The 25,497-nt window shown below is 41.7% G+C and overlaps 2 protein-coding genes across 3 annotated transcripts in view; one reads left to right on the top strand and one right to left on the bottom strand.

The window, feature by feature from the left end:
- The window catches only part of rusc2 (RUN and SH3 domain containing 2), a 34,948-nt gene extending 11,367 nt beyond the window's left edge, over positions 1-23,581 (top strand). Inside the window, exons 5-14 of one of the 2 annotated variants that reach the window (XM_077521943.1) lie at positions 3,784-4,359; positions 5,718-5,885; positions 6,834-7,007; positions 14,772-14,848; positions 15,900-16,074; positions 16,185-16,290; positions 16,364-16,410; positions 17,622-18,393; positions 20,094-20,261; positions 21,355-23,581. In XM_077521943.1, coding sequence (XP_077378069.1) covers positions 3,784-4,359; positions 5,718-5,885; positions 6,834-7,007; positions 14,772-14,848; positions 15,900-16,074; positions 16,185-16,290; positions 16,364-16,410; positions 17,622-18,393; positions 20,094-20,261; positions 21,355-21,610 — 2,519 coding nt within the window. In that variant the 3' untranslated portion in view covers positions 21,611-23,581. Of the gene's footprint in view, positions 1-3,783; positions 4,360-5,717; positions 5,892-6,833; positions 7,008-14,771; positions 14,849-15,899; positions 16,075-16,184; positions 16,291-16,363; positions 16,411-17,621; positions 18,394-20,093; positions 20,262-21,354 lie in introns of both variants that reach the window. The other variant, XM_077521942.1, reaches the window with a different exon arrangement.
- Positions 23,582-24,030: 449 nt separating this feature from the next.
- Positions 24,031-25,497, bottom strand: part of LOC144019487 (C-C motif chemokine 21-like) — a 1,602-nt gene continuing 135 nt past the window's right edge. Inside the window, exons 2-4 of the mRNA XM_077522581.1 lie at positions 24,430-24,553; positions 24,243-24,357; positions 24,031-24,145 (exon numbers count right to left, since the gene is read on the bottom strand). Coding sequence (XP_077378707.1) covers positions 24,113-24,145; positions 24,243-24,357; positions 24,430-24,553 — 272 coding nt within the window. The 3' untranslated portion in view covers positions 24,031-24,112. The remainder of the gene's footprint in view (positions 24,146-24,242; positions 24,358-24,429; positions 24,554-25,497) is intronic.

Genomic DNA, 25,497 nt, shown 5'->3' with positions numbered 1-25,497 from the left:
TCATTATGTCTTTCCTTCCTTCCTTCCTTCCTTCCTTCCTTCATCATGTCTTCCTTCCTTCATCTCTTTTGTCTTCCTTTTTTCTTCCCCCAGGAATCCCTACATTTCTTTTTCCTTTTTTCCTGGTTTCATTCCTTTGTTTTGTCATTCTTTCCCCCTTCTTCCTTCCTTCTCTTCTCCCTGACTCAAGAAGGAAGGAAGAAATCCAGCAGGTTGAGAGTAAAAAAATAAATGACAAACCTTTCCTTCTTACTCCCGTCCTGTCTGCCTTTCTTCATTTGTTGAGTCTTTTATTTCTGACCTTCCTTCCTTTTTGCTTCCTTCCTTCCTCCTGCCTTCTCTCTTCTCTCTCTCTCTCTTTCTCATTACGTCCTTTCTTTCTGACTTCCTTTGTTCTTTCATTCAGACTTTTGTTTCGTTATCCTTCACTCCTTCCCATTTTTTCTTTGTCATTGCTTTTCTCCTTCCTTCTTGACTCTTTTTTTTCCTTCACACATTCCTTCCTTTCTTCCTCTTTCACACAAAGCTGCAAAGTGTGTAGTGTTTCTTTAAAGAAAAATTGACATCGCCATCTTGTGGCTAGGCATGCATCTTACTTGTTGTCGTGAGAGATCGTCCAAGGTTTCTGTTTAACGGTGGTGTGCTTGTGTTGTTGTTGAACTTTATTCCAAGTATTAGAGCTGCAAGAATAGGCAACGTTTTACACTTTCATACAGTAACCCGACGTCCCACAATCACATAATCAGTCAACGTCTGCACAAATACGCGGGAGATTTCTGGAATTAGGTCAGCCTTTGGACTTCTTCTTCTTCTTCTTCTTCTATGCTTCCATCAATGGTGTGGAATGTTAATGAGTGCTCCTCGCATCTTTTATTCATCAGGTTTCCCTTCACTCAGCTGAGCTTTGTTCTTAAAACCCTGCGGTGGGTCGGCATCCATGCTAATGGTGCTAATGGTGCTAACGTAATGCCACAAAAAAAAAGATGGCTGACAAAAGGAAGTGATGAGTTAAAGATGAAGATGGCGTCAGAGAGACGATGAAGATGGAGAGGGAACGTTTGTAAATGTTTGCGCACTGTAAAGCTGTGTTTCCACCACGGCACAATGACGCCTCCTGTGGCCGACACGCGTCATTGAACGCAGGTCCTTCACTGTCCTTCCTTCCTTACTGGATTAATGCCTTCCTTCCGACTTCTTTTTTTTTTTTTTTTTTTTAATCTTACACCCTTTCTCTCTGCTGTCTTCCATACATCCTTTCTCCCTTACCTCATTTCTGTTTTCCTTCCTCACTCTTTTCCTTTTCTTCCTCACATCCTTCTTTTCTTTATTTCCTCAAGCCTTCCTTCTTTTCTGCTTTCCTTGCTGCCATTTCTAATTTTCCACCATGGTTGTGTACTTCCTTCCCTTCCTATCTTCACTCCTTCCTCCCTCTTTCTTGTTTTTACCAACGACTCCTTTTGCCTGCCTCCTTTCTTTCCTTTCTTCTTTCTGCCCCACTGTCTCTCCTTCCTACCTTTCGTCTCTACCTTTTTTTTTTTTTACCCTTCCTGCCTTTTTTCCTTTTGTGCCTTCTTTCTTTCCTCCATTTCATCTTCTTTCCCTGTTGTTAGCCCTTCTGTCCTTCATATCTCAAGCTTCTCCCTTCCTTCTTTCCTGCTTTCTTTTGTTCTTTCATCTTCCATACCTTACCTTTCCTTCCTCAATTGCTGCCTTCCTTTCACCTGCATTCTTTCTTTTCCTTCCATCTTACTTTCTTACCTCCCTCCTTCCATACACCCTCCGGCCTTCATTTATTCATTCCTTTTGTTTCTCACCTCTTGCCTTCCTTCTTTTCTGCTTTCCTTGCTGCCATTTCTAATTTTCCACCATGGTTGTGTACTTCCTTCCCTTCCTATCTCCACTCCTTCCTCCCTCTTTCTTGTGTTTACCAACGACTCCTTTTGCCTGCCTCCTTTCTTTCCTTTCTTCTTTCTGCCCCACTGTCTCTCCTTCCTACCTTTCGTCTCTACCTTTTTTTTTTACCCTTCCTGCCTTTTTTCCTTTTGTGCCTTCTTTCTTTCCTCCATTTCATCTTCTTTCCCTGTTGTTAGCCCTTCTGTCCTTCATATCTCAAGCTTCTCCCTTCCTTCTTTCCTGCTTTCTTTTGTTCTTTCATCTTCCATACCTCACCTTTCCTTCCTCAATTGCTGCCTTCCTTTCACCTGCATTCTTTCTTTTCCTTCCATCTTACTTTCTTACCTCCCTCCTTCCATACACCCTCCGGCCTTCATTTATTCATTCCTTTTGTTTCTCACCTCTTTCCTTCTTCTATTTATCCCCTCTTTTCTCCCGCCATTCATCATTCCTTTCTTCTTTCTTCCTTCCCTCTTGATGGTCTTCTTTCTGTCCACCTTCCTGCCTTCAGTTTGAACCTCCTGGTTTTTCCCTTTCTTCCTTCCATCTTCTACTTCTTCCCCTCTTTACTGACTTCCCTCCTTTCCTCCTCTCCCTCTTCCACCCATCCCAACTACAATTCAATGGCGCCCCCGGGAGGCAACCGACATCACTGCGCCTATCAAGTGATAGCAGCGGGTTGCCCTTTAAACTGACAAACAGCTTGCGCAATGCTGCGAGGCGTCTCACAAACAACGTGTGCGTGTGTTTGTGTAAGACTGGCTGTGTACTGAGAGGAGAAGAAATTCTTCTGATGTTGGACCGTCAGGTTTGTGTGTCTTTGCGTGTATGTTTTTGTGTCTGAGCAAGTGAGCAGTTTCACGTCATGTCCAACCGCTGCATAATGAGTAATATGTGGCTAAGATAATGACCGTGTGCTCGTGTCGGCTCCTGGCTGGCAGGTGATAACATTGCTTTCATGCTACTGATTTCTAATGACAACCATTTGAGTTTGTATCAACAAATGACGAGCCTTTCATGTGTTCCCTGTTTGCTGAGTCAACATGCTTTTCTTTTTTTTTTTAAGACAAGAAAACATTTGTTTACATGCCCATCGCTTCTTCTGCGCTTGCTTACCTCGCACACCACCCACTTACTCAACTCGCATAAGTAAATAGGCCAGTAGTTTCTTGTTTCAGAAAACTGTTTGTGGTTTCTTCTTCACCTCTTACCCGCTTCACGCAGCCGTTTGCTCCACTTGTAAATGTAGATTGGCTAGCTGGGGATTTTATTTCGTTTGTATTTGTTTCAAAAGATATGTGGGTTACCTCTTGCCGCTTGCCTGCCTCACACACACCCACTTGCCCAACTCGCAAAAGTAGATTGACTTGGTAGAATTTATTTATTTATTTATTCATTCATTCATTCATTCATTCATTTTTTGGTGTGTGTGTGTTCTTGTTTCAAAAAAGAAGACCTTCTTGGTTTAAACTTTCTTCTTCACCGTTTGCTTGCCTCACATACACCCACTTGCCCAACTCTCAAAAGTAGATTGACTTGATAGATTTTATTTATGTATTTATTTATTTATTTATTTATTTATTTATTCATTCGGTGTGTGTTCTTATTTCAAAAAAAGAAAACCTTCTTAGTTTAAACTTTCGTCTTCACCGCTTGCCTGCCTCATGCACACCTATTTACTCCACTCGTGAAGCTCATAGTTTTCCTTTGACGATCTTGTATTTAAAATACAATCTTATTGGTTTACACTGAACTGTCATCCTTGGACGTCACACCTCTTTCCTGCCTCTCTCACACCCACCTGCGTCACTTGAAAACACCTGTTGATGTTACCTGTTTGAAATGAAGTCCGGCCCCTCTAAGCGATGGTTTCTGCTCTGCTTGATGCAGGCTGGTCTGACGTTCATCCGGCCGTGGTGCGCTACAGCAAAGACCAACGTCCCACCACCCTCCCCATCCAGCCCTTCACCTTCCACCACCAGCTGGCCTCCAAGCCCCCCCAGCCCAAGCCTCTGCTCCCCCTGCTGACCGGCTACGTGTCTGGCATGCAGGCCCGCTCCGGCTCCGGCGGCACTGACGATGACGATGAGAGCGAGGACGCCGGAAACGAGCACCGTCGGGGCGGCGGCCTAATCCAAGCCGTGGCTCCCCCCGAGTCCGTCCGGCCGTCGCCACTCGGCAGTTACTCCCCAGTGCACCTTCAGGAGGGGACGGCCAGCTCTGGGACCTGCTCCACGTGCACCCCGAGTCCCCTACCGACATCCCACAACCTCTCCAGCTGCACACTAAACGCGGGGCATGCGGGGCCGCTGCCGCCCCGCACCCCTACCCCTGCCAACCTGGGTGTGAAGAGGGGGGTGGTCCCGCCCACCCTGCCGCCTATGCACAGGGACACTCTCAGTCCGCTGGGGTGCGTCAAGACTGGGAGCCTCGTGGAGGGAGGCAAAGCTGTCAGGATGCAGAATGGTAACTTCCACATCACTTGACTTCACTTTATTACCTCCACCAAGGAGAGTTTTTGTCTGCTCTTCTTGCCAAGACTGTAACATGAACATCTTTGCATTAACCCATTGTGAAAAGTACAGGTTGATTATGAGAAACTAACATATTTGTAGTTTGGGGGAAAAAAAAGGGGAAATTATGACTTTAAGCTTTGCCTTAACTCTGATTAGCTAACTAACTCGGACTCTTAAACCTTCCAACCCGAACTCTGTTACTCTCATTCCTACATCTAACCATTAACTTTACTATTATTACTGTACTTAAATTGGAACACTAAACTTAATCCCTAAATCTTAAATCGACTAATGATATGGCCAAAAAATAAAATCTCAATAATGATGAAACTTATCTATTAGGGGTGTTAAAAAAAATCGATTCGGCAATATATCGCGATACGACAGCACCCAATTCTCAATTCTCGATTCAATAGGCAGCCGAATCGATTTTTTAACATCCATTTTTGATGAAAAAATATTCAACAAAACGTCTAAATTTCACACCTTAAGCATGGAAGAATGTTATATTAATGGAACATTAAGCCTTAATATTTTATTTCAATGCTGTTCAAACATGAAAAAGGTTACAACCCGTTGGTTAAATACAGTGGCTCACAGTTATAAAACTGAAGTTTGAGATCAATAAATTTTCATACAAATCTTACAGTGTACATGTACAAGTTTACTGAATGGTATTTTCTAAATTTGAGTAAAAAAAATCGCAACAATCAACTTGTAAATTCATATCGGGATTAATCGGTATCGAATCGAATCGTGACCTATGAATCGTAATACGGATCGAATCGCCAGGTACTAGGCAATTCACACCCCTATTATCTATATTCTAATGCTAATTACTGCAAAACGGAAACAGATACAAAATACTTTTTTTTTTTTTTCCCTGATGAAAGAAGAAACTTTAATCTTTCTTTTTGGTAGGTTCCATGTTTTTATAGCAATAAAACACAATATTTTGTCGGCCTTGCAAAATCAGGAAAAAAAATCAGTAAAACAGCCTGCAGCGAAAGGGTTTGCTTCAGTGAAAATGGCTGCCAGTGAATGAGTTAACAGTCATAGCACAGTCTTGCGGGCTAAAAATGGCCCCGAGCTGAGGGTTTGAGACCCTTGCACGAAAACTAACTCCGAACTCAAACCCTTCTAAGATAAACCCGACACCCAACCCCGAAACCTTAATCTTACTCTTAACTTCTTCTGGTGTCAATCTATCTTTTGGAAGCTCTCGTTCTGCCTCATTCTTACTGTTCTTTTCTCTTTCTTCTTCTTGCCCCCCCGGTCACCTTTTCCTCCTCCGACACACCCCACCAGCGCACCACCTTTCCCCCCAGGCCTTGAAGTGGCGGGAGTACCGACGTCAGAACCCTCTTGGCGGCGAGAGACCGGCCAGTGTCTCCTCTTCGTCAGATTCTTGGCGTCCTCCCCGACGCAACGTCTTCGATTTCCCTCCCCACAACCAGCCGACAGGACGCCAGCATGGTGCGGGTGGGTGGGGTCATGTGACAGTGTACTTCCTGTTTAGGGCGCGCAATTGTGTGTTATTGTAGTTTTGCAATTTTCATGATAGTTTTTATTTCGTTTTGAGTTTAGTCAGTTTTAATTAGTTTTAGTTATTTCAAAAAATGCTGAATTTTAGTTTGGTTTTATTTAATTTCAGTAGTTTTCTTTTTTTTTTATGTGTATTGCTTGTGTGCAATATTTCATAAACACTATGATAAAATGGAAAAAAGCAACGTGTTTCTTACCTAGCGTTGCATTTCGGCTGAGTTAAAAGAAAAAAAGCAGGCGAGGCGAGCCGAGCCTTTGGAGCCAAAAGTCAAGGACGCAAAAGTATTGCCGAAGGAGTGATGTCATCTGAAGGTGCTTTTCTATTGGCTGCTGCCAGATTACATCATTTCTAAGCGACACACTTTCAAATTGTCCTTATTCCGTTTAAATAAATATACTTAAAATCACATTTAAACTGCAATTGGCTGGCAACCAGTCCAGGGTGCACCCTGCCTACTGCCCAAAGCCAGCTGAGATAGGCTCCAGCACCCCCACGACCCTTGTGAGGAATAAGCCGTCAAGAAAATGGATGGATGGATGGATGGATGGATGGATCACATTTAAAATAAACCCCAAAGGCTCATGTATTAATTACCAAAAAATACAATGAATTAATATTAATTAAAAAACATAATTAAAATTGAATTAATTAAAATTAATTACCAATGACTAAAACAGAGGACATTTTTGCTATAATTCTAGTTATATTGTAGTTTTAGTTAGTTTGGAAACATAAAATGTAGTTTCAGTTAGTTTCCGTTTTTTAAATAGCATTTTCGTTTTTATTTTGTTAATGAAATTGTTTTTTGAATTTCAGTTTGAGTTTTTTCGTGAACGAAAATAACTTTTTTCTGCTGTTGTTATTTTGCGTGTGTTCAGTCAAGCAAATGCAGCCGAGCTACAACGACTTCCTGCCGGATTACTTCTCTCTGACCGAGAGGCCGCCGGAGGAGTTCTGCCTTTCCCCAGACGCCTCCACCGCGTCGTCGTCCTTCTCCTCGTCCTCGGCCGCCTCGCAGTCGCAGGTCTGCGTCGATATGACGCACAAGAGAGGTGAGGTCTAACGCGGGATTGACTTGATGTTGCGCTTCCTCTTTGATTTTTTTTTTTGTTTTTTTTTTTTTTTGTTTTTTTTTTCTAAAAGAGCTCAGAATTGTTCATTCGGTAGTCTTACCGATTCAACGTCTTGTCATCATTGCTTTTTTTTTTTTTTTTTTTTTTTTTTTTTGTGCGTGCGTATGTGTGCGTGCGTTTGCGTGCGTTTGCGTGCGTGCGTGTGTGTGTGTGCGTGCAAATACGTATAAATTTATACTCATTAATTCACCTAAAACCTTATAAATATCCCATTACCCTTCGCCTTAACCAGGTACTTCAGAATCTTGCCAGAGTCGTGAGATTTAAATGGTCAGGAGACCAGAGAAAAGGTCAGAAAAAAAAAGAAATAAAGAGAAAAGAAAGGTAAATCAAAGTGAAATCCAGCACCGACCAAACACTTCCTGCCTTCCCCATGGTTACAAAATCAAACTCTTACGCCAACCCCGGGAGCCTCTAAATTCCATCAAATTTAGCAAGATCTCAGAGACCAGAGGAAAAACTAAAGAGAGGAAGGAGGGAAGGATCGATGAGGCAGAGTGAGATCCATAGAAGCCAGTACATCCAATCCATCAAAGTGAAGTCCAGCACCAACAAGACCCCTCCTACGTGGTTACAAAACCAGAGTCTTATGCCAACCCCAGAAGCCTCGTACTTCTAATAAATTAAAATCTCAAGAGACCAGAGGAAAAACTAAAGAGAGGAAGGAGGGAAGGATAGATCAAGCAAAGTGAGAACCACAGACACCAGCACCCACTGATTCAAGGGGCTGTGGGAGGGAGAGGCTACTTTTGTTGAGTTTCAGTAGATGCTGGTGCGACGGATCTGGCATGCATAAGGACCACCTCCAAAGAAAGAAGCCGTCAACCGCGGTCCAGCAAAGCGAGCACCCCCCCCCCCCCGGAATCCCCAGGCCGCGGCAGCACCAAGGCCACCCCCAAGCCACCCGAGCGGACACCGGTCGGCGAGCCGACCCAGACGCCCGGAACACCCCCGCCCCAGCCCCGGCCCACACCCCCGAGCCCAGGGCCACGGAACGAGGCCCAGCGGGCCCCCCCAGCGCCCCACCGGTCCCCAGCCCCCACCCCCCCACGACCCCCCCGCACCCCACCCAAACCCGCCACCCACCACGACCCAGGCCCCACCACCCCCGATCCCCAAACCCCCGAACACACCCCGACCCCCAACCCCCAACCCCCCACCCACCCATACCGCCACCCCCCACCCAAACAAGCCGCCCCCCCCCGATGGCCGCCAACCCCCCCCCGCGAACCCGGCCCCCCACGAGCCCCCCCCCCCCCCCCCCCCCCCCCCCGGAAACCGGCACCGGGCAGCAGCGCAGAGAGGGAAGATGTGCCCACCCCACCTCCAGCCGCGCGAGAGTAGCACAGCGGCGGGAGGGGGGAAGCAGAGGAGGAAGCACCAGGGGAGAAGGCGGAACACCAAAACACCGAGCCCGGTGGGGAGAGGCCCCGGTCGTCACGCCAGAGTACTAGTGACACCTAGCCCTGTTACTGAGTCCGCCAGCTCGCCGACTGGCGAGCTCTACCCTTACACCGTGAATGTGGCCCCACCCAGTGTATATACAAGTGTGTGCATGTGGTGCATTAAAATTGGGAGCAGGTGAGTCGGAGCAGAGGGAAAAAATTTCCCCTACTCCGACACACCCGTATCCCCCCCCAAAAAATGAATATGTATGTGTGTAGTGCATTAAAAAAGGGAATGGAGGGACAAAGTGGTGGGGCAGGGACACAGATGGGGGGGACCACAGCGCTGCCAAGCACTGCAGTCCATCCCCTCTGATGGCTCCCTGCCCCAACTCACCCCTCCCCTTGGACGTGAAGTGCATTAAAATTGGAGGGGAGTTGAAGGGTGAAGACGGTGTTTCCACCCTTCCCCACCCCACCAAGAAATGTGATGTGTGCCCTATGTGTATATTTACAAAGTGTATAGTGCAAAACTAGTGAAGTGAGTAAGAGGAGCGACCAGCGGGGCCTCACCCAACCCGGCGGGTGTAGGTGGCACGCCCACCCCCCAGCACCCCCCACCCCACCCCCCACCCCCACCTCATCCACACGGCACCACAATGGGCGGACAGCCAGCGCAGCAGGGCTACCGGACAGCCCACCGCCCACCGGAGCCCGCCCGGGGCGCCAGGAGTTCTACCAGAGCGGGGCAGGCCCCAAACCCCCGCCCGGCCCCCGGAGCCCGACGCCCGGGCCGGGGAGGGAGCCCCAGGCCCAGGGAGAGGGAGGGGGAGGGGCCGCAGGGCAGACAGGGAAGGGGGGGGGGGGGGAGGAAGCAGGGAGAAGACGACAAGAAGGCGAAAGGGCGGCTGCAGGGCAGGAGGGGGGGGGGGGGGAGGAGGAGGGAGGGCGACAAGGGAAAAGGGACCGGGAGGCAGAGGAGGATGGGCGGGAGGAGGCGAGGAGGGAGAGGCGACGGGGGGGAGGAAGGGGGAGGGGAGAGGGAACCACGGGGCACACCGGAGGCCCACCCACCCCGAACCGCGCCGCCGGGCACGGAGCAGCGGACCGCGCCGGGACGGCACCGCCCCGGGCACCAGGGGGAGCTCCCCAACACCGCACCCCACAGGGGGCCCAGGGAGCGGCCAGGACGCAACCGCCGCCAAGCAGACAACGGGGGGGGGGTAGAACCATCCCCGCCCGACCACAGGGGACGGCGTCAAGAAAATTGACTAATTAGCATGCAGTAACACCAAGTGTTGATGCTTAGTGCCCACTAGAAATAAATCTTAAGGAGTTAATGAGTATAGTGTCGTATAGTGTGGTATGCTCGAGCCCACTAGCAGCAACTCGGTTCCTGACTATATAAAAATAAAAACTATCAGATACAAAATACCAAATACAGAAGCAGCGAAAACAGAAGTTGTAACGATGTGGTGGCTCTCGTTAACAGGCAGAATCTTGGCAGGATTAAGTTGCCAGATTGAGATTAAAATATTCTATGTACATAGACCATATTTGTTTAAATCTTGATACTTGATTTTTATTTAAGGCAGAGATTTTTTCCATTGAGATATAATTTATTAGTAAGTTTAACCAGTGGTCGATATTTAGAGATTGTTTATTTTTCCAATTGACAAGGATTATTTTTTTAGCAATAGTAAGGGCTATAAATATAGATTGAGATTGTTTACATGGTAGCTCAGTTATTGTTAAGTCACCTAGTAAACACAATCTTGGAGATACAGGAAGCCTACAGTTTAATATATCAGCGAGCTTTTCCAAGATTTTAGTCCAGAAATGCAGCACTGGAGTACATGACCATAAAGCATGAAGATAAGTATCGGCAGTGTTTTGTGAGCACTGGAGACAAATGTCAGAGTCAGAGAGTCCCTTTTTTTCATCATATATTGTGTAATATATGTTCTATGAAGTATCTTATATTGGATAAGTTGCAAATTTGTCTGTTTGGTCATTTTAAATACATTTTCACAGATTTGGGTCCAAAAGTCTGGTTCCGGAACTATAGACAAGTCTTTTTCCCATTTTAAAGTCGGTAAATACGTTTTATTTGTGTATAAAAATAACTTATATATTTTTGATATTTTCTTTATTGTTGTTGGAGAAAGCTTTATAATATCATTAGCTAAGACAGGCAGTTGGAGCGTATCCTGAAGTGTTGGGATTTGTTTCTTAACCATATTTTTAACTTGCAGATAATGTAAAAAATTTCCCTTTTTTATTTCATATTTCTGGACCAAGTTTGTATACGATAAAAACTTATCTGAGAAAAGATGATGAAGGTGTGTAATTCCTTTCTGCTCCCATAGGCTTAAATGGAACGACTGATTATTAAGTTGAAAGTCGGGGTTATGCCAAATGGGAGAGAGCCCACAGGGCGCCAATTGGGAGTTTGTAATTTCTAATGCCTTCCACCAGGCAGTCAGGGTGGCGGCTATCATTGGGTTTTTAAAACAATTATGTCGTCTTATTGATTTTGTGATAAAGAGTAAATCTGACAGTCTAAGATTATTACAATCCTTCTGCTCCAATTCCAACCAACAGTTAGTATCTCTGTTGGGTTGTGTCCATAGCACAAGATATTGTAGTTGATTAGCTAAATAATAGTACATAAAGTTTGGTGCCTCTAAACCTCCTTTAGATTTACTTTCCTGAAGAGTAGATAGACTAATTTTGGCTTTTTTTTTATTCCAATAGAATTTTATGATAGCAGAGTCCAGCGATTGGAACCAGTTAGACGTAGGTTTAAATGGAATCATTGTAAATAAATAATTAATCTTTGGTAAAACTTTCATTTTTATAGTAGCTATCCGTCCTATTAAAGAGATCGGAAGATTATTCCAGCGCTCCAGGTCACTACGGATACTATCCAATAATGGTGAAAAATTTAAAGAAGTTAATTCAGTTAACTTAGGTGAAATTTTAACACCTAAGTATTTTAAATTACCTGTAGGAAAGGAGTAGTGTGGATCCTGACTTGTAGGATTCCATGAATTTTCTGTAATAGGTAATAATGTTGATTTTGTCCAGTTGATAGAGTAATCTGATAAGTGAGAGAATTTAGTTATTAATTTAAATGCTTCCCCTAGCGAGATAGCAGGTTCTTCTAAATAGAGTAATATATCATCGGCATATAGATTAATTTTATGTTCTGTTGTCCCGGAGTGGATTCCTTGGATCCGTCTATCCTGACGTATAGCTAATGCAAGCGGCTCAATAAATATAGCAAATAATAAAGGAGACATTGGGCACCCTTGTCTTGTTCCCCTTTGTAGAGTAAAACTCTGTGACGTAATCCCATTAGTAGTAACTGTAGCTTTAGGCGAATCATATAATATTGAGACCCATTGAATGAATGACTCCCCGAAGCCGAATTTATTTAAGACAGCAAAGAGGAAAGACCAGTTAACTTTATCGAATGCTTTTTCTGCATCCAGCGAAATAACAACTGCCTTTTTATCATACCGCTGTGACATACTAATCAAGTTAAAGAGTCTCCTAATATTATTAGTAGAATGACGACCTTTAATAAAACCTGTTTGATCACTATGAATAATTGTCGAGATTACTGTCTCTAATCGAGATGCCAAGGCCTTAGCGATAATTTTAATATCGGTATTAATTAGTGATATCGGTCGGTAACTTGACGGGAGGGTAGGGTCTTTTTCTGGTTTTAATAAAAGTTTAATTGCTGCTATATTCATATCTTGACGTATATCACCTTTACTTTTAATTTCAGTTACTACCCTTAGAAATAATGGAGCAAACATTAACCAGAAATGTTTAAAAAATATAGCCGGAAAGCCATCTGGACCAGGTGCTCTGCCATTAGGCATACTGTCTAAAGCACGATACAACTCATCTATAGTAAGCGGGGTATCGAGAATATCTTTATGTTCAATAGATAACTGAGGTATATTTAAGCTGTTTAGGAATTCCTCAATATATTCAGGGTTAGGTCTATTAATTTCTGTGTATAGATTTCGATAATAGTTATAAAAAATATGGTTAATTCCTTCTGGTGATTGTGTGCATTCACCATTTATATCTTTAATAGCCGTTATAAGAGATTTTTCCCGATTCCGTTGAAGTTGATTTGCCAGGAATTTACCTGATTTATTATTATGTTCAAAATTATTATATCTCAACTGTTGTGTTGTAAACTCTGTCTTTTTAGATAACATGTTATCTAACTGTATTTTTATATTCTGTAGTTCTATCCATATTTGATTATTTGGGTTTAATGCATATTCATCCGTTAGTTGTTTAATTTTATCTTCCAGGTATTTTTCTAATTTTTGATCCTGTTTCTTTTTATAAGTTGAATATGATATAATTTTCCCTCTAATTACCGCTTTCCCTGCTTCCCAGAGAAGAGATGGAGATATATTTGGAGAGTCATTTATTTCCAAAAAATCTGCCCACTCCCTTCTAATAATTTTATCAAACTCTACGTCTTTCAGTAATGAGATGTTAAAACGCCATATCGGGGGTAGTTTAAAGGTAGAGTCAATTTGTAGAGTGAGGGAGACTGGTGCATGATCACTTATAATTATAGAATGTATTTTTATAGCAGTTTTATCAACAATAGAATTATTTGTAAGGAAAAAATCAATTCTTGAGAATGATCGGTGCACAGCAGAGAAGAAAGTAAATTCCTTCTTAGTTGGGTTTTGAAGTCTCCAGCCATCGCTGAGGCCAAAATCCTCCATATATTCATCTATTACTTTAGCGGATCGTAATCGCCTTGTATATATCGTATTATTAGAACGATCTATTAACGGGTTTAAGACCGTGTTAAAATCACCTCCAATAATAATAGTAGAATTTGTTGCTAAATCGAGTAACCGAGATAAAAATTCATGGAAAAAATCAGGGTCATCATTATTTGGGGCATATAAATTACCAATTGTATATACTTTATTAAATATAGTTACCTGGATAATAATATAACGGCCCTCTAAATCTGTTACTATATTATTTAGAGTAAAAAATAAATTCTTATGTATAAGTATAGAGACACCTCTTTGTCTACTATTATAGGAGGCAGAGTAAACTTGACTAAAATTTTTATCTATAAATAATTTTTCTTCTGATTTTTGTAAGTGGGTTTCTTGTAGGAGACAAATATCTGCCTTAAGTTTTGAGAGATGGTCTAAAATTTGTATTCTTTTTGCCTGGGAGCGAGCGCCACACACATTCCAAGAGACCAGAACTAATTTCTGCATACAAGCAATGTAGACTCAGTCTTATGAATACATCTATATAAGCTACTTATTAATATTAACATATTGTAGGATAGCAAAAGAGTAATTAGGCAATTTATATAATTTATATAAAGAGAGAGATAGCAAGTAGATAAGTATAATAGTGAAGAAACGAGGGGGGAAGTGAGTGTGAAGGAAATCTGTGGGGGATTCAACATAACAATACACCAGTAAATAGTGACCTAAGCGAGATTATTATTATTATTATTATTATATTTTTTAAGAATATATTTTTTATATTATTATTATTATTATTATTATTATTACTATATAGCCTATGCATAATATAAATTCATATTCTATTTCGTAACCCATTATCCATACATATACCTATACATACATATACATATACATATATATATACATATATACACATATACATACACATACATATACATATACATATACATACGTCAAATAATCACACAATGCTCGGCTCTACCAATTGTCAGTTAGAACAGCCAAGGGGTCGAGGTTGGGTTCCGGAATAGCTGGCCGTCGATATATAATTTATCAACGACCATCGAGGTCCGTTTACCCTCCTGTCTGTTTTGTTTCATTATAGGAAACAGTACTTTTCGCCGCTCGTTTATCTCTCTTGGGAATTGATCATTCATCCCGAAAGATGTCCCTTTGAGCTCCCGTCCTTTACTTTTTACCAATTCTTTATGTTTAAAATGTTCGAACTTAGCAATAATAGGACGGGGCTTATTGCCCTTACGAGCTCCGAGCCGGTGTACATGGTGAAAAGAGATATTATTTACCGTCTCCTGTGGGATCTTTAGCGATGTTGTCATAAATTTTTTTATCTCGCTCTCTGGATAATCCGGGGAATTTTCGGATATACCTGAGAATATTAGATTTTCCCGCATACTACGGGATTGAACATCTAAGACCGTTTCCTTTAGCATTTTATTTTCCTTTCCTTTTTTTTTTTTTCTGATAAAGTTACGGTGTTCTTCTTTCGGCAGGTTTGGTGAAGGCCGTCAACACGGCGGTCGATCTGATCGTGGCTCACTTTGGCACAAGTCGAGACCCTGACGTCAAAGTAAGTCCAACATTGACACGCTAGGGGCTGCTACGTTATGAAGAAAATATTAATCATGATTATATTGGTCATAATTGAAATCGCGATTAGGATGATAATTTATTTTTTTTGATACATAACAAGAACATGTTAAAACATAAAAAAATATTAAGATTAATAAAGTTCTTTGAAAGACAAAATATGCAAGTTCCTCTTGGTTGAAACTAAATTTATTAAATGTATTATTTTAAAATAAAATACAATAAAAACTCAAACTACTCAAAATTAGTATTAACTCATTGACTCGCAGCCATTTTCACAGAAGCAACCCCCTTCACTACCGGCTGTTTCACTAGATTTTGACTGATTTTGCAAGTCTCACAGAATATTGTATTCTATTGTTATAAAAACATAGAACTTACCAAAAGAAAGATTAGTCTTCTTTCATCAGAAAAAAAATTATTTCTATCTGTTTCCATTTTCCAGCAATTAGCATTAGAATATAGCTAAGTTTCATCATTATTCACATTTCTGATGAAAACACTGTCAAAAAGAGCTTGTTGCAACATGGCCCTGTCTGATCTCTTATACTCTGCTACCACCTGCTGGCCGTTTTTCTATTTGATGAAGTTCAGAGGCTGCTTCAAAGCCTTCTGTATGCTCTAGTATAAAAAAACATAAAAAAGTTTCATCATTATTCACAAATCTGCTTAGAATTGTGGGGAAACTACTTGTTTTCATCATGGCCCTGGCTGATCTCTTATACTCTGCTGCCACCTGCAGGCTGTTTTTGTAAATACTACCATTTTTTTCACCTGTTCTCTGCAGTTGAGAGGCTGCATCAAAGCCTTCTGTATGCTCTAGCATTAAAACAAACAAACAAACATGTAAAAATACGTCTTTGGGTCACTTCATACATTTAAAATAGAACACATTTATACGTTTTTGGGAGCGAAGGAGTTATTTTTTGTTGTATTTTTTTTATGATTATGCTGTTTTTGTAATTGTGCAATATAATCCATTGAAATTGTAATTTAATTGCACAGCCCTAACTGATTTTTTTTCTTCCCAGGCGAAACTGGGCAACAGCTGGGTGAGCCCCAATGTGGGCCACCTGATCCTCAAGTACTTGTGCCCGGCTCTGCGCGAGGTCTTGCAGGACGGCCTTAAGGCCTACGTGCTGGACCTGATCGTCGGTCAGCGCCGCTGTCAGCCCTGGAGCCTGGTGGAGGCCTCCACGCAGCTGGGTAAGGACCAGCGAGCGAGCGAGCGAGCGAGCGAGCGGCTTGCTGTTGAGGAGAACGAACCCGCAACCGTTTTTTTGTTGGTTTTTTTTTTGTTTTTGTGTGTCTGTCAGGTCCGTCCACGCGCGTCCTCCACAACCTGCTGACGAAGGTCAGCCAGTTTTCGGAGCTGACCAGCCACAGCATGAGACTCAACGCCTTCATCTTCGGCCTCCTCAAGTAAGTTCTGCGTCTCGTCTCGTTTTTGCTACCGACGCACGTTTTTCAGCTTCTTGTTCGTCTTCTTCTCCAGCCTCAAGTCTTTGGAGTTCTGGTTCAGTCACCTCCTGACACATGAAGGTAAGCTTACATATTTGTATTTATTTGTGTAAAATGAAGGACCAGATTTTTACGATTATAAAGCGACAGGTCTATTTTTAGAAGTGTCCATATATAGTACGCACCAGGCTTTAAGGCACATTACTGTACCCTGACATTCACAGCCAGCCATTTTGCAAAATTTTAAAAATATCAATACCCACACCGTATCATGTGCAATAATGATCACAATCTACCAAATGACTCTCTGCGTTCTTCCTTTTTCCGTTCTTTTATAATCAACAGTGGGGAAAAAAGTAGGGCTTGGGTATCGATTTGATTTCGGTTCACAGACGTTTAGTTACTAAGCTAAACGTCAATTATGGCACATCAAGTTTTTTGAAATGTCAAGGACATCATTAAAACTCCACAAATATTAAATTGCAAAGTAAATTTTTCAGAGGCAGTACCTGGTTAAATGATTGATTTATTCATAAAATAACACGTGTTATAATCAGTTCAGTGTTGAACAAACATTGACATCAGCAAGGATGAGATGAAAATATTTTCATAATCCTAATGTAATAATTGTAAATATAAACTTAACAGATTCTGGATTGCCTTCAAGTGCAATACGTCATGTTTTTCATAAATGTAAGAAAACATTTTTAAATTGATGTAAATTTAAAGAATACGTAAGATACAAAAAAAAATTGGCTTTTAAAATTCTATTTTCTAAATAATTAATGGGGAAAAAAGAGATATATAAATAATCCTTTAATGCTTTTATGAATTGATATTGGGCTTGAAAAAGAAAATCAATTCAATATCAATTGTTCTTTTTTTTTTTTTTTTAAGTCAGCCCTATAAAAAAAGGTAGTTTGCACAAATTGCACATATCGCATTTTATCCAAAAGGAGACTGAGGACAGAAAGAAAACAGGCCATTGAACCAAACTGGAAACTGTGGAGTACAACTGAGAAACGTAACGTATCAGTCTGAACATAACACGCAAACAAACGGCAACGATGGAGGCGAATTATGCTCTCCTGTTTTATCATATTTTATCCTAGAGGAGATTTAGGGCGGTAAGAAAACGGGCTGCTGCAACAAAATGGAGACTGTAGCGTCATAGCTGAGCATAAATGTCAAAATGATAAACAAACGTCGCCGTGCCTCAGCTGTGGCTGCACCGCGTCAACAGTGACCCGCAGTCTCCTCTTGGCTGCATTGCCGTCTCGCTGTCATTGCAGACATCATCGCCGCCCACTACAACGCGTGGGGCCTGGTCCCACTAGCGGCGGGCGCGTGTCAGCAGCTGTTCGGCGAGCTCCTCCTCCTGCTGCAGCCCCTCTCGCTCCTCCCCTTCCACCTGGACCTCCTGTTCGAGCCCCGCCTCCTGGCTACCGGGCGCGAGCAGCAGCGGCGTCGCAAGGAGCTGCTGTGCTCGGCGGGGCGCTCCGGCGCCCGCTCCACTCTGCAGTTGATGAGGGGCTGGGGCGCCGCCGTCGGGGACATGGTCGCCGGGAAGGAGAAGTCCAAGACCGAGGTGGTCCCCCCTGGTAACGGGTGCGAGTACGCGGGGACGGGCGGCCAGAGGATGAAGGGGGCGGGGCGAGAAAGCGACGAGAAGGACCGTCAAGACCGCCAGGCCGGCTGGTGGTACCAGCTCATGCAGTCCTCCCAAGTCTACATCGACCAGTCCGCCCAGGGCTCCAAGTTCGTCAAGATGGACAAGCGCAGGGTGTCGGCCGAGCGACGACCCCCCCACCGGACGCTGCCGCCCACCCGGGAGGGTGTGGTGGAGGGCGCCGAGTCCGGGTCCGGATCTGGAGCCGGGGGCCGGCCCTCGTGGATGGGAAGCCCGCCTGAGTCGGTCCTCAACCACGAGGCCGCGCCGGGTTTCGAATCCCAGCCGGAGAGCGGCGCTCAGGGGATGCGTTGGGGGCGGCTCTTCGGAGCCTCCGGCGGATCGCCGACCAAGGCGGATGGGGCGGAGCCGAAGGCCAAAGCGCACAAGAGCAGGTACAACATTTCCTACACAAAAAAAAAAACTGACATAAAAAGTAATTTTCTACTTGCCATCAACTGATGATGACATCACATGTGCTAAGGAAGTAGGTAACGGCCAATCATGGCTCACCTGTTTTCTGGGTTTGGTCAGCAAACTGAGCCATGATTGGTCGTTACCTACTTCCTCAGCACAGGTGATGTCATCATCAGTCGACAGAAAGTAGAAAAATTACCTTTTAAAGGTATTAATTGTACATGAAAAATAATGAAGTTACCACATTAATTATAGACAAAATATGAACTTTTTTTCTGTTGAAAATTGTTCATTGAGTCAAGTATCCCTTTTAAAAAGTATTTTTTTCTACTTGCTGTCGAATAATGATGACATCACCTGTGTTAAGGAAGTAGGTAATGACCAATCATGGCTCACCTGTTTTCTGGGGTTTGGTCAGTAAACTGAGCTATGATTGGTCATTACCTACTTCCTCAGCACAGGTGATGTCGTCATCATCAGTCGACAGCAAGTACAAAAATTACTTTTTAAAGATACTAATTGTAAATGAAAAGTAATGAAGTTACCACATTATAGACAAAATATTAACTTTCTACTGTTAAAAATTGTTCAATGAGTCAAGTATCCCTTGAAAATAAAATTATCAGACAAGATCATTCTGCTTATTTTAACTCATTCACTGGCAGCCATTTTGACTGAAGCAACCCCCTTCTCTCTCTTCTTTTACTGGGTTTGGACTGATTTTGCAAGGCCCACAGAATATTATGTTCTGTATAAAAACATGGAATATACCACAAGAAAGATTAGAGTCTCTTCTTTCATCAGGAAAAAAATGTATATTTCTGTTTTTATTTTGCATCAATTAGCATTAGAATATAGATATGTTTCATCATTACTCACATTTCTGGTGAAAACACTCAAAAACAGCTTGTTGCAACATAGTCCTGGTTGATCTCTTGGTTACTCTGCTGCCACCTGCTGGCCGTTTTTGTATTTGATGACATTCAGAGGCTGCATCAATTCCTTCTGTATGCTCTAGCACAGGGGTGGCAAGATCCGGTCCTCGAGGGCCGCATTCCTGCTGGTTTTGGATATTTCCCTTCTTCAACACAGCTGATTCATGATCAGCTCATCAGCAAGCTCTGCAGAAACCTGATAACGAGCCTGTTAATTGGAATCAGCTGCACTTCGAGTAGGGAAATCTATAAAACCTGCAGGACACCAGCCCTCGAGGACCGCAGTTTGCCACCCCTGCTCTAGCATATAATAAACAAACGTATAAATACGTCTTTGGGACACTTAAAACATTTAGATAGAACGTAAGCAGTTTTGGCATTGAATGTTAACAGCCAGTTCTATATATTACAGCTTGGAAAAAAGACTATATTACTTGTTTGTAGTTTAAAAATATCATTTCAAGACTGGTGTGGTTGATATGGGCACAGTATTATTTTCTTATTTTTCAAAATATTACAGGTAAATTTAAGTTAAAAAAAAATTCTTGTTCTTTTAAGTAAAACTTTCTTGTTCTGTTAGATAATTTTGGTTATTTGAAGTAATAATTTTCTTATTTCACTATATTTTTTTTCGTAAATTTTCTACTGTCCTTTTTATAAATACAAATACAGCAGCTAAGCTAACCACTACTTGAGCCTTGGCAGAGGTTTCATATGAACACAAAGTTTGTGGTATTTTTCAGGCCTCCGTCGGGCTGGCTCGGCCTGGACCCGTCAGTTTTGAGCCTGATGGCTCAGACCATCGGCGCCGGGGGCGGGAAGAAGGCGGATCCTGCGGCCGACAACCACCCACCACCTGGGGCGCTTTCACCCGACGAGACCCGAACCGGCGAGACAAAACTCTTGACATGGTACGAAGATTTTTAATTTTTAATTGTTTTTGTTTTTTTTGGGGGGGGGGGGGGGGGGGGGGGGGTTGAATGTCATCATTATTCGTTTGGCATATGTTGTAAATTCGTAAAAAATAATAATAATAATAATAATAATAAATACAAATACCTGGCAAAAGAAGATTAGCCCAGTTAAAATTGGTCTTCATCAATGGCAGTGAATGCGAGTGATTTTTATTTATTTTTTGCTCTCTCTCTGATACCGATTATTAGTAGGGATGTAACAATAACAACAATATCGTGATATCACGATATTAAAACTGCCACAACATACCGTCGTCGTCATGTCACGATATTAAAAGCAGCACATCTGTTTAAAAAAAAAAGTTGGGTTGATTTCCATTTGTGCAGTTCTAGTACCCTCTGGTGGCTAGATTTTTTTTATTAATTTTTTTTATTGCAGTTTAATTTTTACAAGGCATGTTTTGTCGCTTCATTGTTTAAAATCCATGATAATGGTCAGATTGGAGGAACTCAATGTGTGCTTATGCAAGTAGGTGCCTCAATATTTTTTATATATATTATAGTTATGTGTTTATATATATATAAATAATATTTATTATATTTTAATATTTTTCATTTCTGTAATGTACAGCACAGTTTTGTTTTGTTTTGTTTTTTTAGTATGAGCTCTTTTTTTTTTGTACAATATCGTGTTATCGTATCACAATATTTGGATATCGCTACATCCCTAATTATTTAGTAGTTGAGGATGTCGATAACCGATATTTGGAACCGATATTAATTTGTAGTAAATGGGGAAAATATTGGTACCAAAATTATATACCAAAGTCCTTCACTTTGTCATTAAGCATGTTTACTAAGCTGAAAAATTTGCAATCAAAGCATTTTTATTTTACTAACGAACAAACTGCATCGTTTTAAAAGTGTCAGCATCATCTCTTATAAAGCTAAGTAAAAATGTAAATAAATAAATTATTCTTTGAAATTAACCTAGTTTGAAATAGATCAAGTTATCAACCTTTTTATATTTGATTGCCGATATTTCACCTAAATGCCAAATATCGGCACTCAACTTGTTCTTCTCCGTCAGCGAAGTGCGAGCGCTGTGCCACCACATCGCCACGGAGACGGGACAGCTCAGCTTCAACAAGGGCGACGTCCTGCGGGTGCTGAGCAAGGCCGATCCCGATTGGCTGCTCTGTTCCGCGGGCGCCGCCCGGGGCCTGGTGCCAATCGTCTACGTCTCGCTCTGCGGGATGGAGGACGGCGGCGAAGTTGGCGGCCTCGGCTTGAATACAAGTTCCGGCGACGGTTGCGATTGTGGCGGCGCTTCTGGCCAGTGTTGAACTCGAAAGGCCCCCTCGGCAGGAAACAGGAAGTGATCGCCGCCATTGACACATGTGAGCATGCAAACGTCCAAATAACCAAAAAGACACTCGCGCACACCAACTGGACCTGTCGTCATGCCGCCAATATTAATTATTATTATGATGATTGTTATTATTATTGTGAATATTAATACACCAGGTTGGATTTACTCAGTCACGTCCATGTGTATGTAGGTGGGAGGGGCCATCTTGTGATGTCATAGACTACTCCATTTCTCCACTAGAGGACGCAGCAGGGACGGGCGTCCAGTAGAATTGTGCGCTTGTTGATTAATTGTGTCTTAAAATCACCGCAGTTAAACGGATATGAATTGTACAGGCTCCATCAAGAAATCGGAGTAGAAAGCGCATCCCGCACTTCCTGTAACGTCACCGGAGCCCATGTAGCTTAGCATGCTTTGCTAAAAACCATTGCCGTACTAGCTGCCTGCGGCGGGGTGGGGAGCTCGTTATTAGCATCACCTGGCAATTCCTCAAGACATTTTCAAACAGATTTTTTTCTTTAATTCAAGTTAGAATTCAAGCTAATTAATGTTAGCTACAGCGGAATGACTCAAGATAAAATGCCACCAAGTCGTACAATTTATTATTTTTTTGGTCAGAAAGTTCATATTTTGTTAGGAAGCGCATCCCGCACTTCCTGTAACGTCACCGGAGTTAGCCCACGTAGCTTAGCGTACTTCGTAAAACCATCGCCGTGCTAGCTGCCTGCGGCGGGGTGGGGTGCTAGCATTAGATAGTTACCTGGCAATTCCTCAAGACATTTTCAATTTCATAGCTACGGCGGAATCACTCAAGATCTTTTTTTAAGTTTTTTTATTTAGGCAGAAAGTTCACATTTTGTTAAAGAGCATTCCGTACTTCCTGAAATATCACCGGAGTTAGCTCACGTAGCTTAGCGTGTTTCACTTAAACCATCGCCGTGCTAGCTGCCTGCGGCGGAGTGGGATGCTAGTTGCTAGCATCAGATATTCACTTGGCAATTCCTCAAGACATTTTTGAACATTTTTTTTTTTAACTCAAGTTAGCATTCAAGCTAATTAAGGTTAGATATGGCAGAATCACTAAAGATACTTTTTTTATGCAGAAAGTTCATATTTAGTTAGAAAGCGCATTCCGCAGTTCCTGGAATATCACCGGAGTTAGCTCACGTACCTTAGCGTGCTTCGCTAAAACCATCGCCGTGCTAGCTGCCTGCGGCGGGGTAGGGCGCTAGTTGCTAGCATCAGATGTTGCCTGCCAATTCCTCAAGACATGTTTGAATTTTTTTGTTTGTTTTTAACTCAAGTTAGCATTCAAGCTAATTATGCTTAGCTATGGCGGTATCGCTCAAGATAAAATGCCACCAAGTCTTGTAATTTTTTTAGGCAGAAAATTAATATTCTGTTAACTAGCCTGTTTTTTGTTTACCATTTATATGAAGGAGTTTGCTTCTTTTCACACGTTTGACCCATAAAAGAAATGAGACACCTTTTCCACCATGAACAACCTTTACTTGTGTAAAATACTAGCACGTTACCACGGAACATTTTGCAGTCGACAGTTATTATTTTATTATTTTTATTGTATCGCTGTTGGTGTTTCTGCCGTATTTTCCCATCTCTTGTCGCCCACCTTAATGGCTTAAATGAATTTTTAGCAGAAAAAAAAGAAGGGAATTTTGCACTGTTTGGACACTTTATGAACAAAGTTAGCTTGTTTGCTTGCTTTTCTTGTACAGTTGAAACGATTTAATAATGCCAACGGTATTCAAGTGTAAATATGTCGTTATTATTATAATCCAGGAAGCGTTAGAAGGCGACATTCGTCGGTGATTGGTTGGCACCCGCCGCCCACCCCGCCCTGTGAATACTTTCACCATCTTCTTGTGTGTATGTATGATGCTAACCGGCTAATGTGGCTAACTAAAATGCTCTTGTGACCACATGACCATGTGACTCCTGTGTGGGTTTTTTGTGGGGGGGAGTTGTGGTGGGAGAAATCCAAAATTTAGAAAGCAACAAAGATCGTTTAAAATTTAAAAAAACAAACAAACAAAAAAAACACGACGTCGCACAAATTTCAAAATTTCAAAAAATAAAATTCTGTTCTTTTAATTCTTCCCAAAAAATCTGATATTTCATTAAGTGTAAAAAAAAAAAACCCGAAAACAAAACAACAACAAAAACACATCTAATAAATCTGGAAAACATCTAAATAAATCCGGAAAATCATCAGCTGTGAGTTTCTGGCAATGCCATAGCATCTTTTTTTTTTTTTTTTCCATCACCATTTAACCTTTGATCTTTAGGTAACGAAAAAAAATACAGTATTTCACGTTGGATGTGGCTGTAACGCCAGAATATGAATTTTGTGAATCGGATGTCACAAACAAAGAGTTGGATTGGACAAAACTTTATTGGTACGCTAATCAACAGTGGCAGACATTTCACATTTTCTCCGTTGTTGGCTTCTCCGACGTCACTTCCGTTTGACACCCAAACAGCGTTTAGCCTGTGCGAGGATCAAAAAAAAAAAAAAAATTCATTTCAACTCACAAACGACAGAGAACAAGTTAGCTTAGCATTAGCATTAGCTTTAGCCTGCCCACCTCGTAGTCGTTGTCGCGGCAAAATCGCTTGAGTCGGTCCACGCGTCGCATGGCCTGCCGCACCTTGTGAGCGTCGGGGGCCATGCAGAGCTCGACTCCGCTTCTGCACACAAAACTGAGCAGCAGCAGCAGCAGCAGTCAGGATGCCGTTGCCACGGTAACACCAAGCACTAACGGCGGTACTCACACGACGGCGTCGATGGAGCAGCCGAAGCCGGCGACCTGGTGACGGTAGTCCACCAGGGGGCGTTTTCTCTCCAGTTCCTTGCTGGAGGCCGACAGGCAGCAGTCGAGGAGCTCCCCGCGCGACACTGACAACACAGTGAAAGGAAAAAGGTCTCTTTTGTCATTCAGCCATAAAAATTCTATGGGATATTTTTAATTTCACTCAATTAAAATTAAATACAATCACAGTTTCATTTCAATCAAATTTAAACCAGCTAATAAGTTCAATGACTACGTTTATAACTCCATTCACAAAAATACTCGACACAATTTCAATTAGATCCAAATTCATTTTAATAATTCACATTTCAACTCATCCGTCCAGCCGTTATCCCAACAGCTTTTTTTCCTCACTTGATATAAAAAAAAAAAAAAAAAAAAAAAAAAAAAAAAAAAAAAATGCAATTTAAATTAACTCCAAAATTCAATTCCACCATTTGAATTAAAAACTCCATTAATTTTGAAAAAAAATTCTATTGGAAAAATAATCTGATTACAACCGAGTTAAAATGTGATCAAATCATAAGAATTTTAATAAAATATCAATTCAATAATTACCTTTTATGAATTGAGAATGAAGTATAAATGTCATTACAAGTTCAAATACTGTAAATGTCATGAAACAAGTCAGTAAATAAGGGCTAATATTAACATCTCAAATAATGACATTAAATGAATAATGTTGTTAAACAAATGAAAAATAAATTTTAAATGCATTTAATTAACCTTTTTATTTCAATATAATTAAAACCACGAAACTGTTCTACCAATTGAATAAAAATGTCATAAAATAAATATTTTCATTAAACATTAAAGGAAAAGTTCATCAAACAGTTGAAATTAAATAAATAAAAATGTCATTACATGTAAATACAGTTAAATTTAATAAATACAAAATAATGGAAATTATTTTTTAAGCAATAATACATTCAATTCAATACAAAGTTTATGAAATTAAACCAGTTACATATGAAATAATTTCAAAATTTGATCATTTATATACTGTAGATTTAGTTTAATGAATTCTCAA

Source organism: Festucalex cinctus, chromosome 5 (assembly GCF_051991245.1).
Source record: "Festucalex cinctus isolate MCC-2025b chromosome 5, RoL_Fcin_1.0, whole genome shotgun sequence".
Taxonomy (NCBI): Eukaryota; Metazoa; Chordata; class Actinopteri; order Syngnathiformes; family Syngnathidae; genus Festucalex; species Festucalex cinctus.
This window is presented reverse-complemented; position numbering and strand designations above follow the sequence as displayed.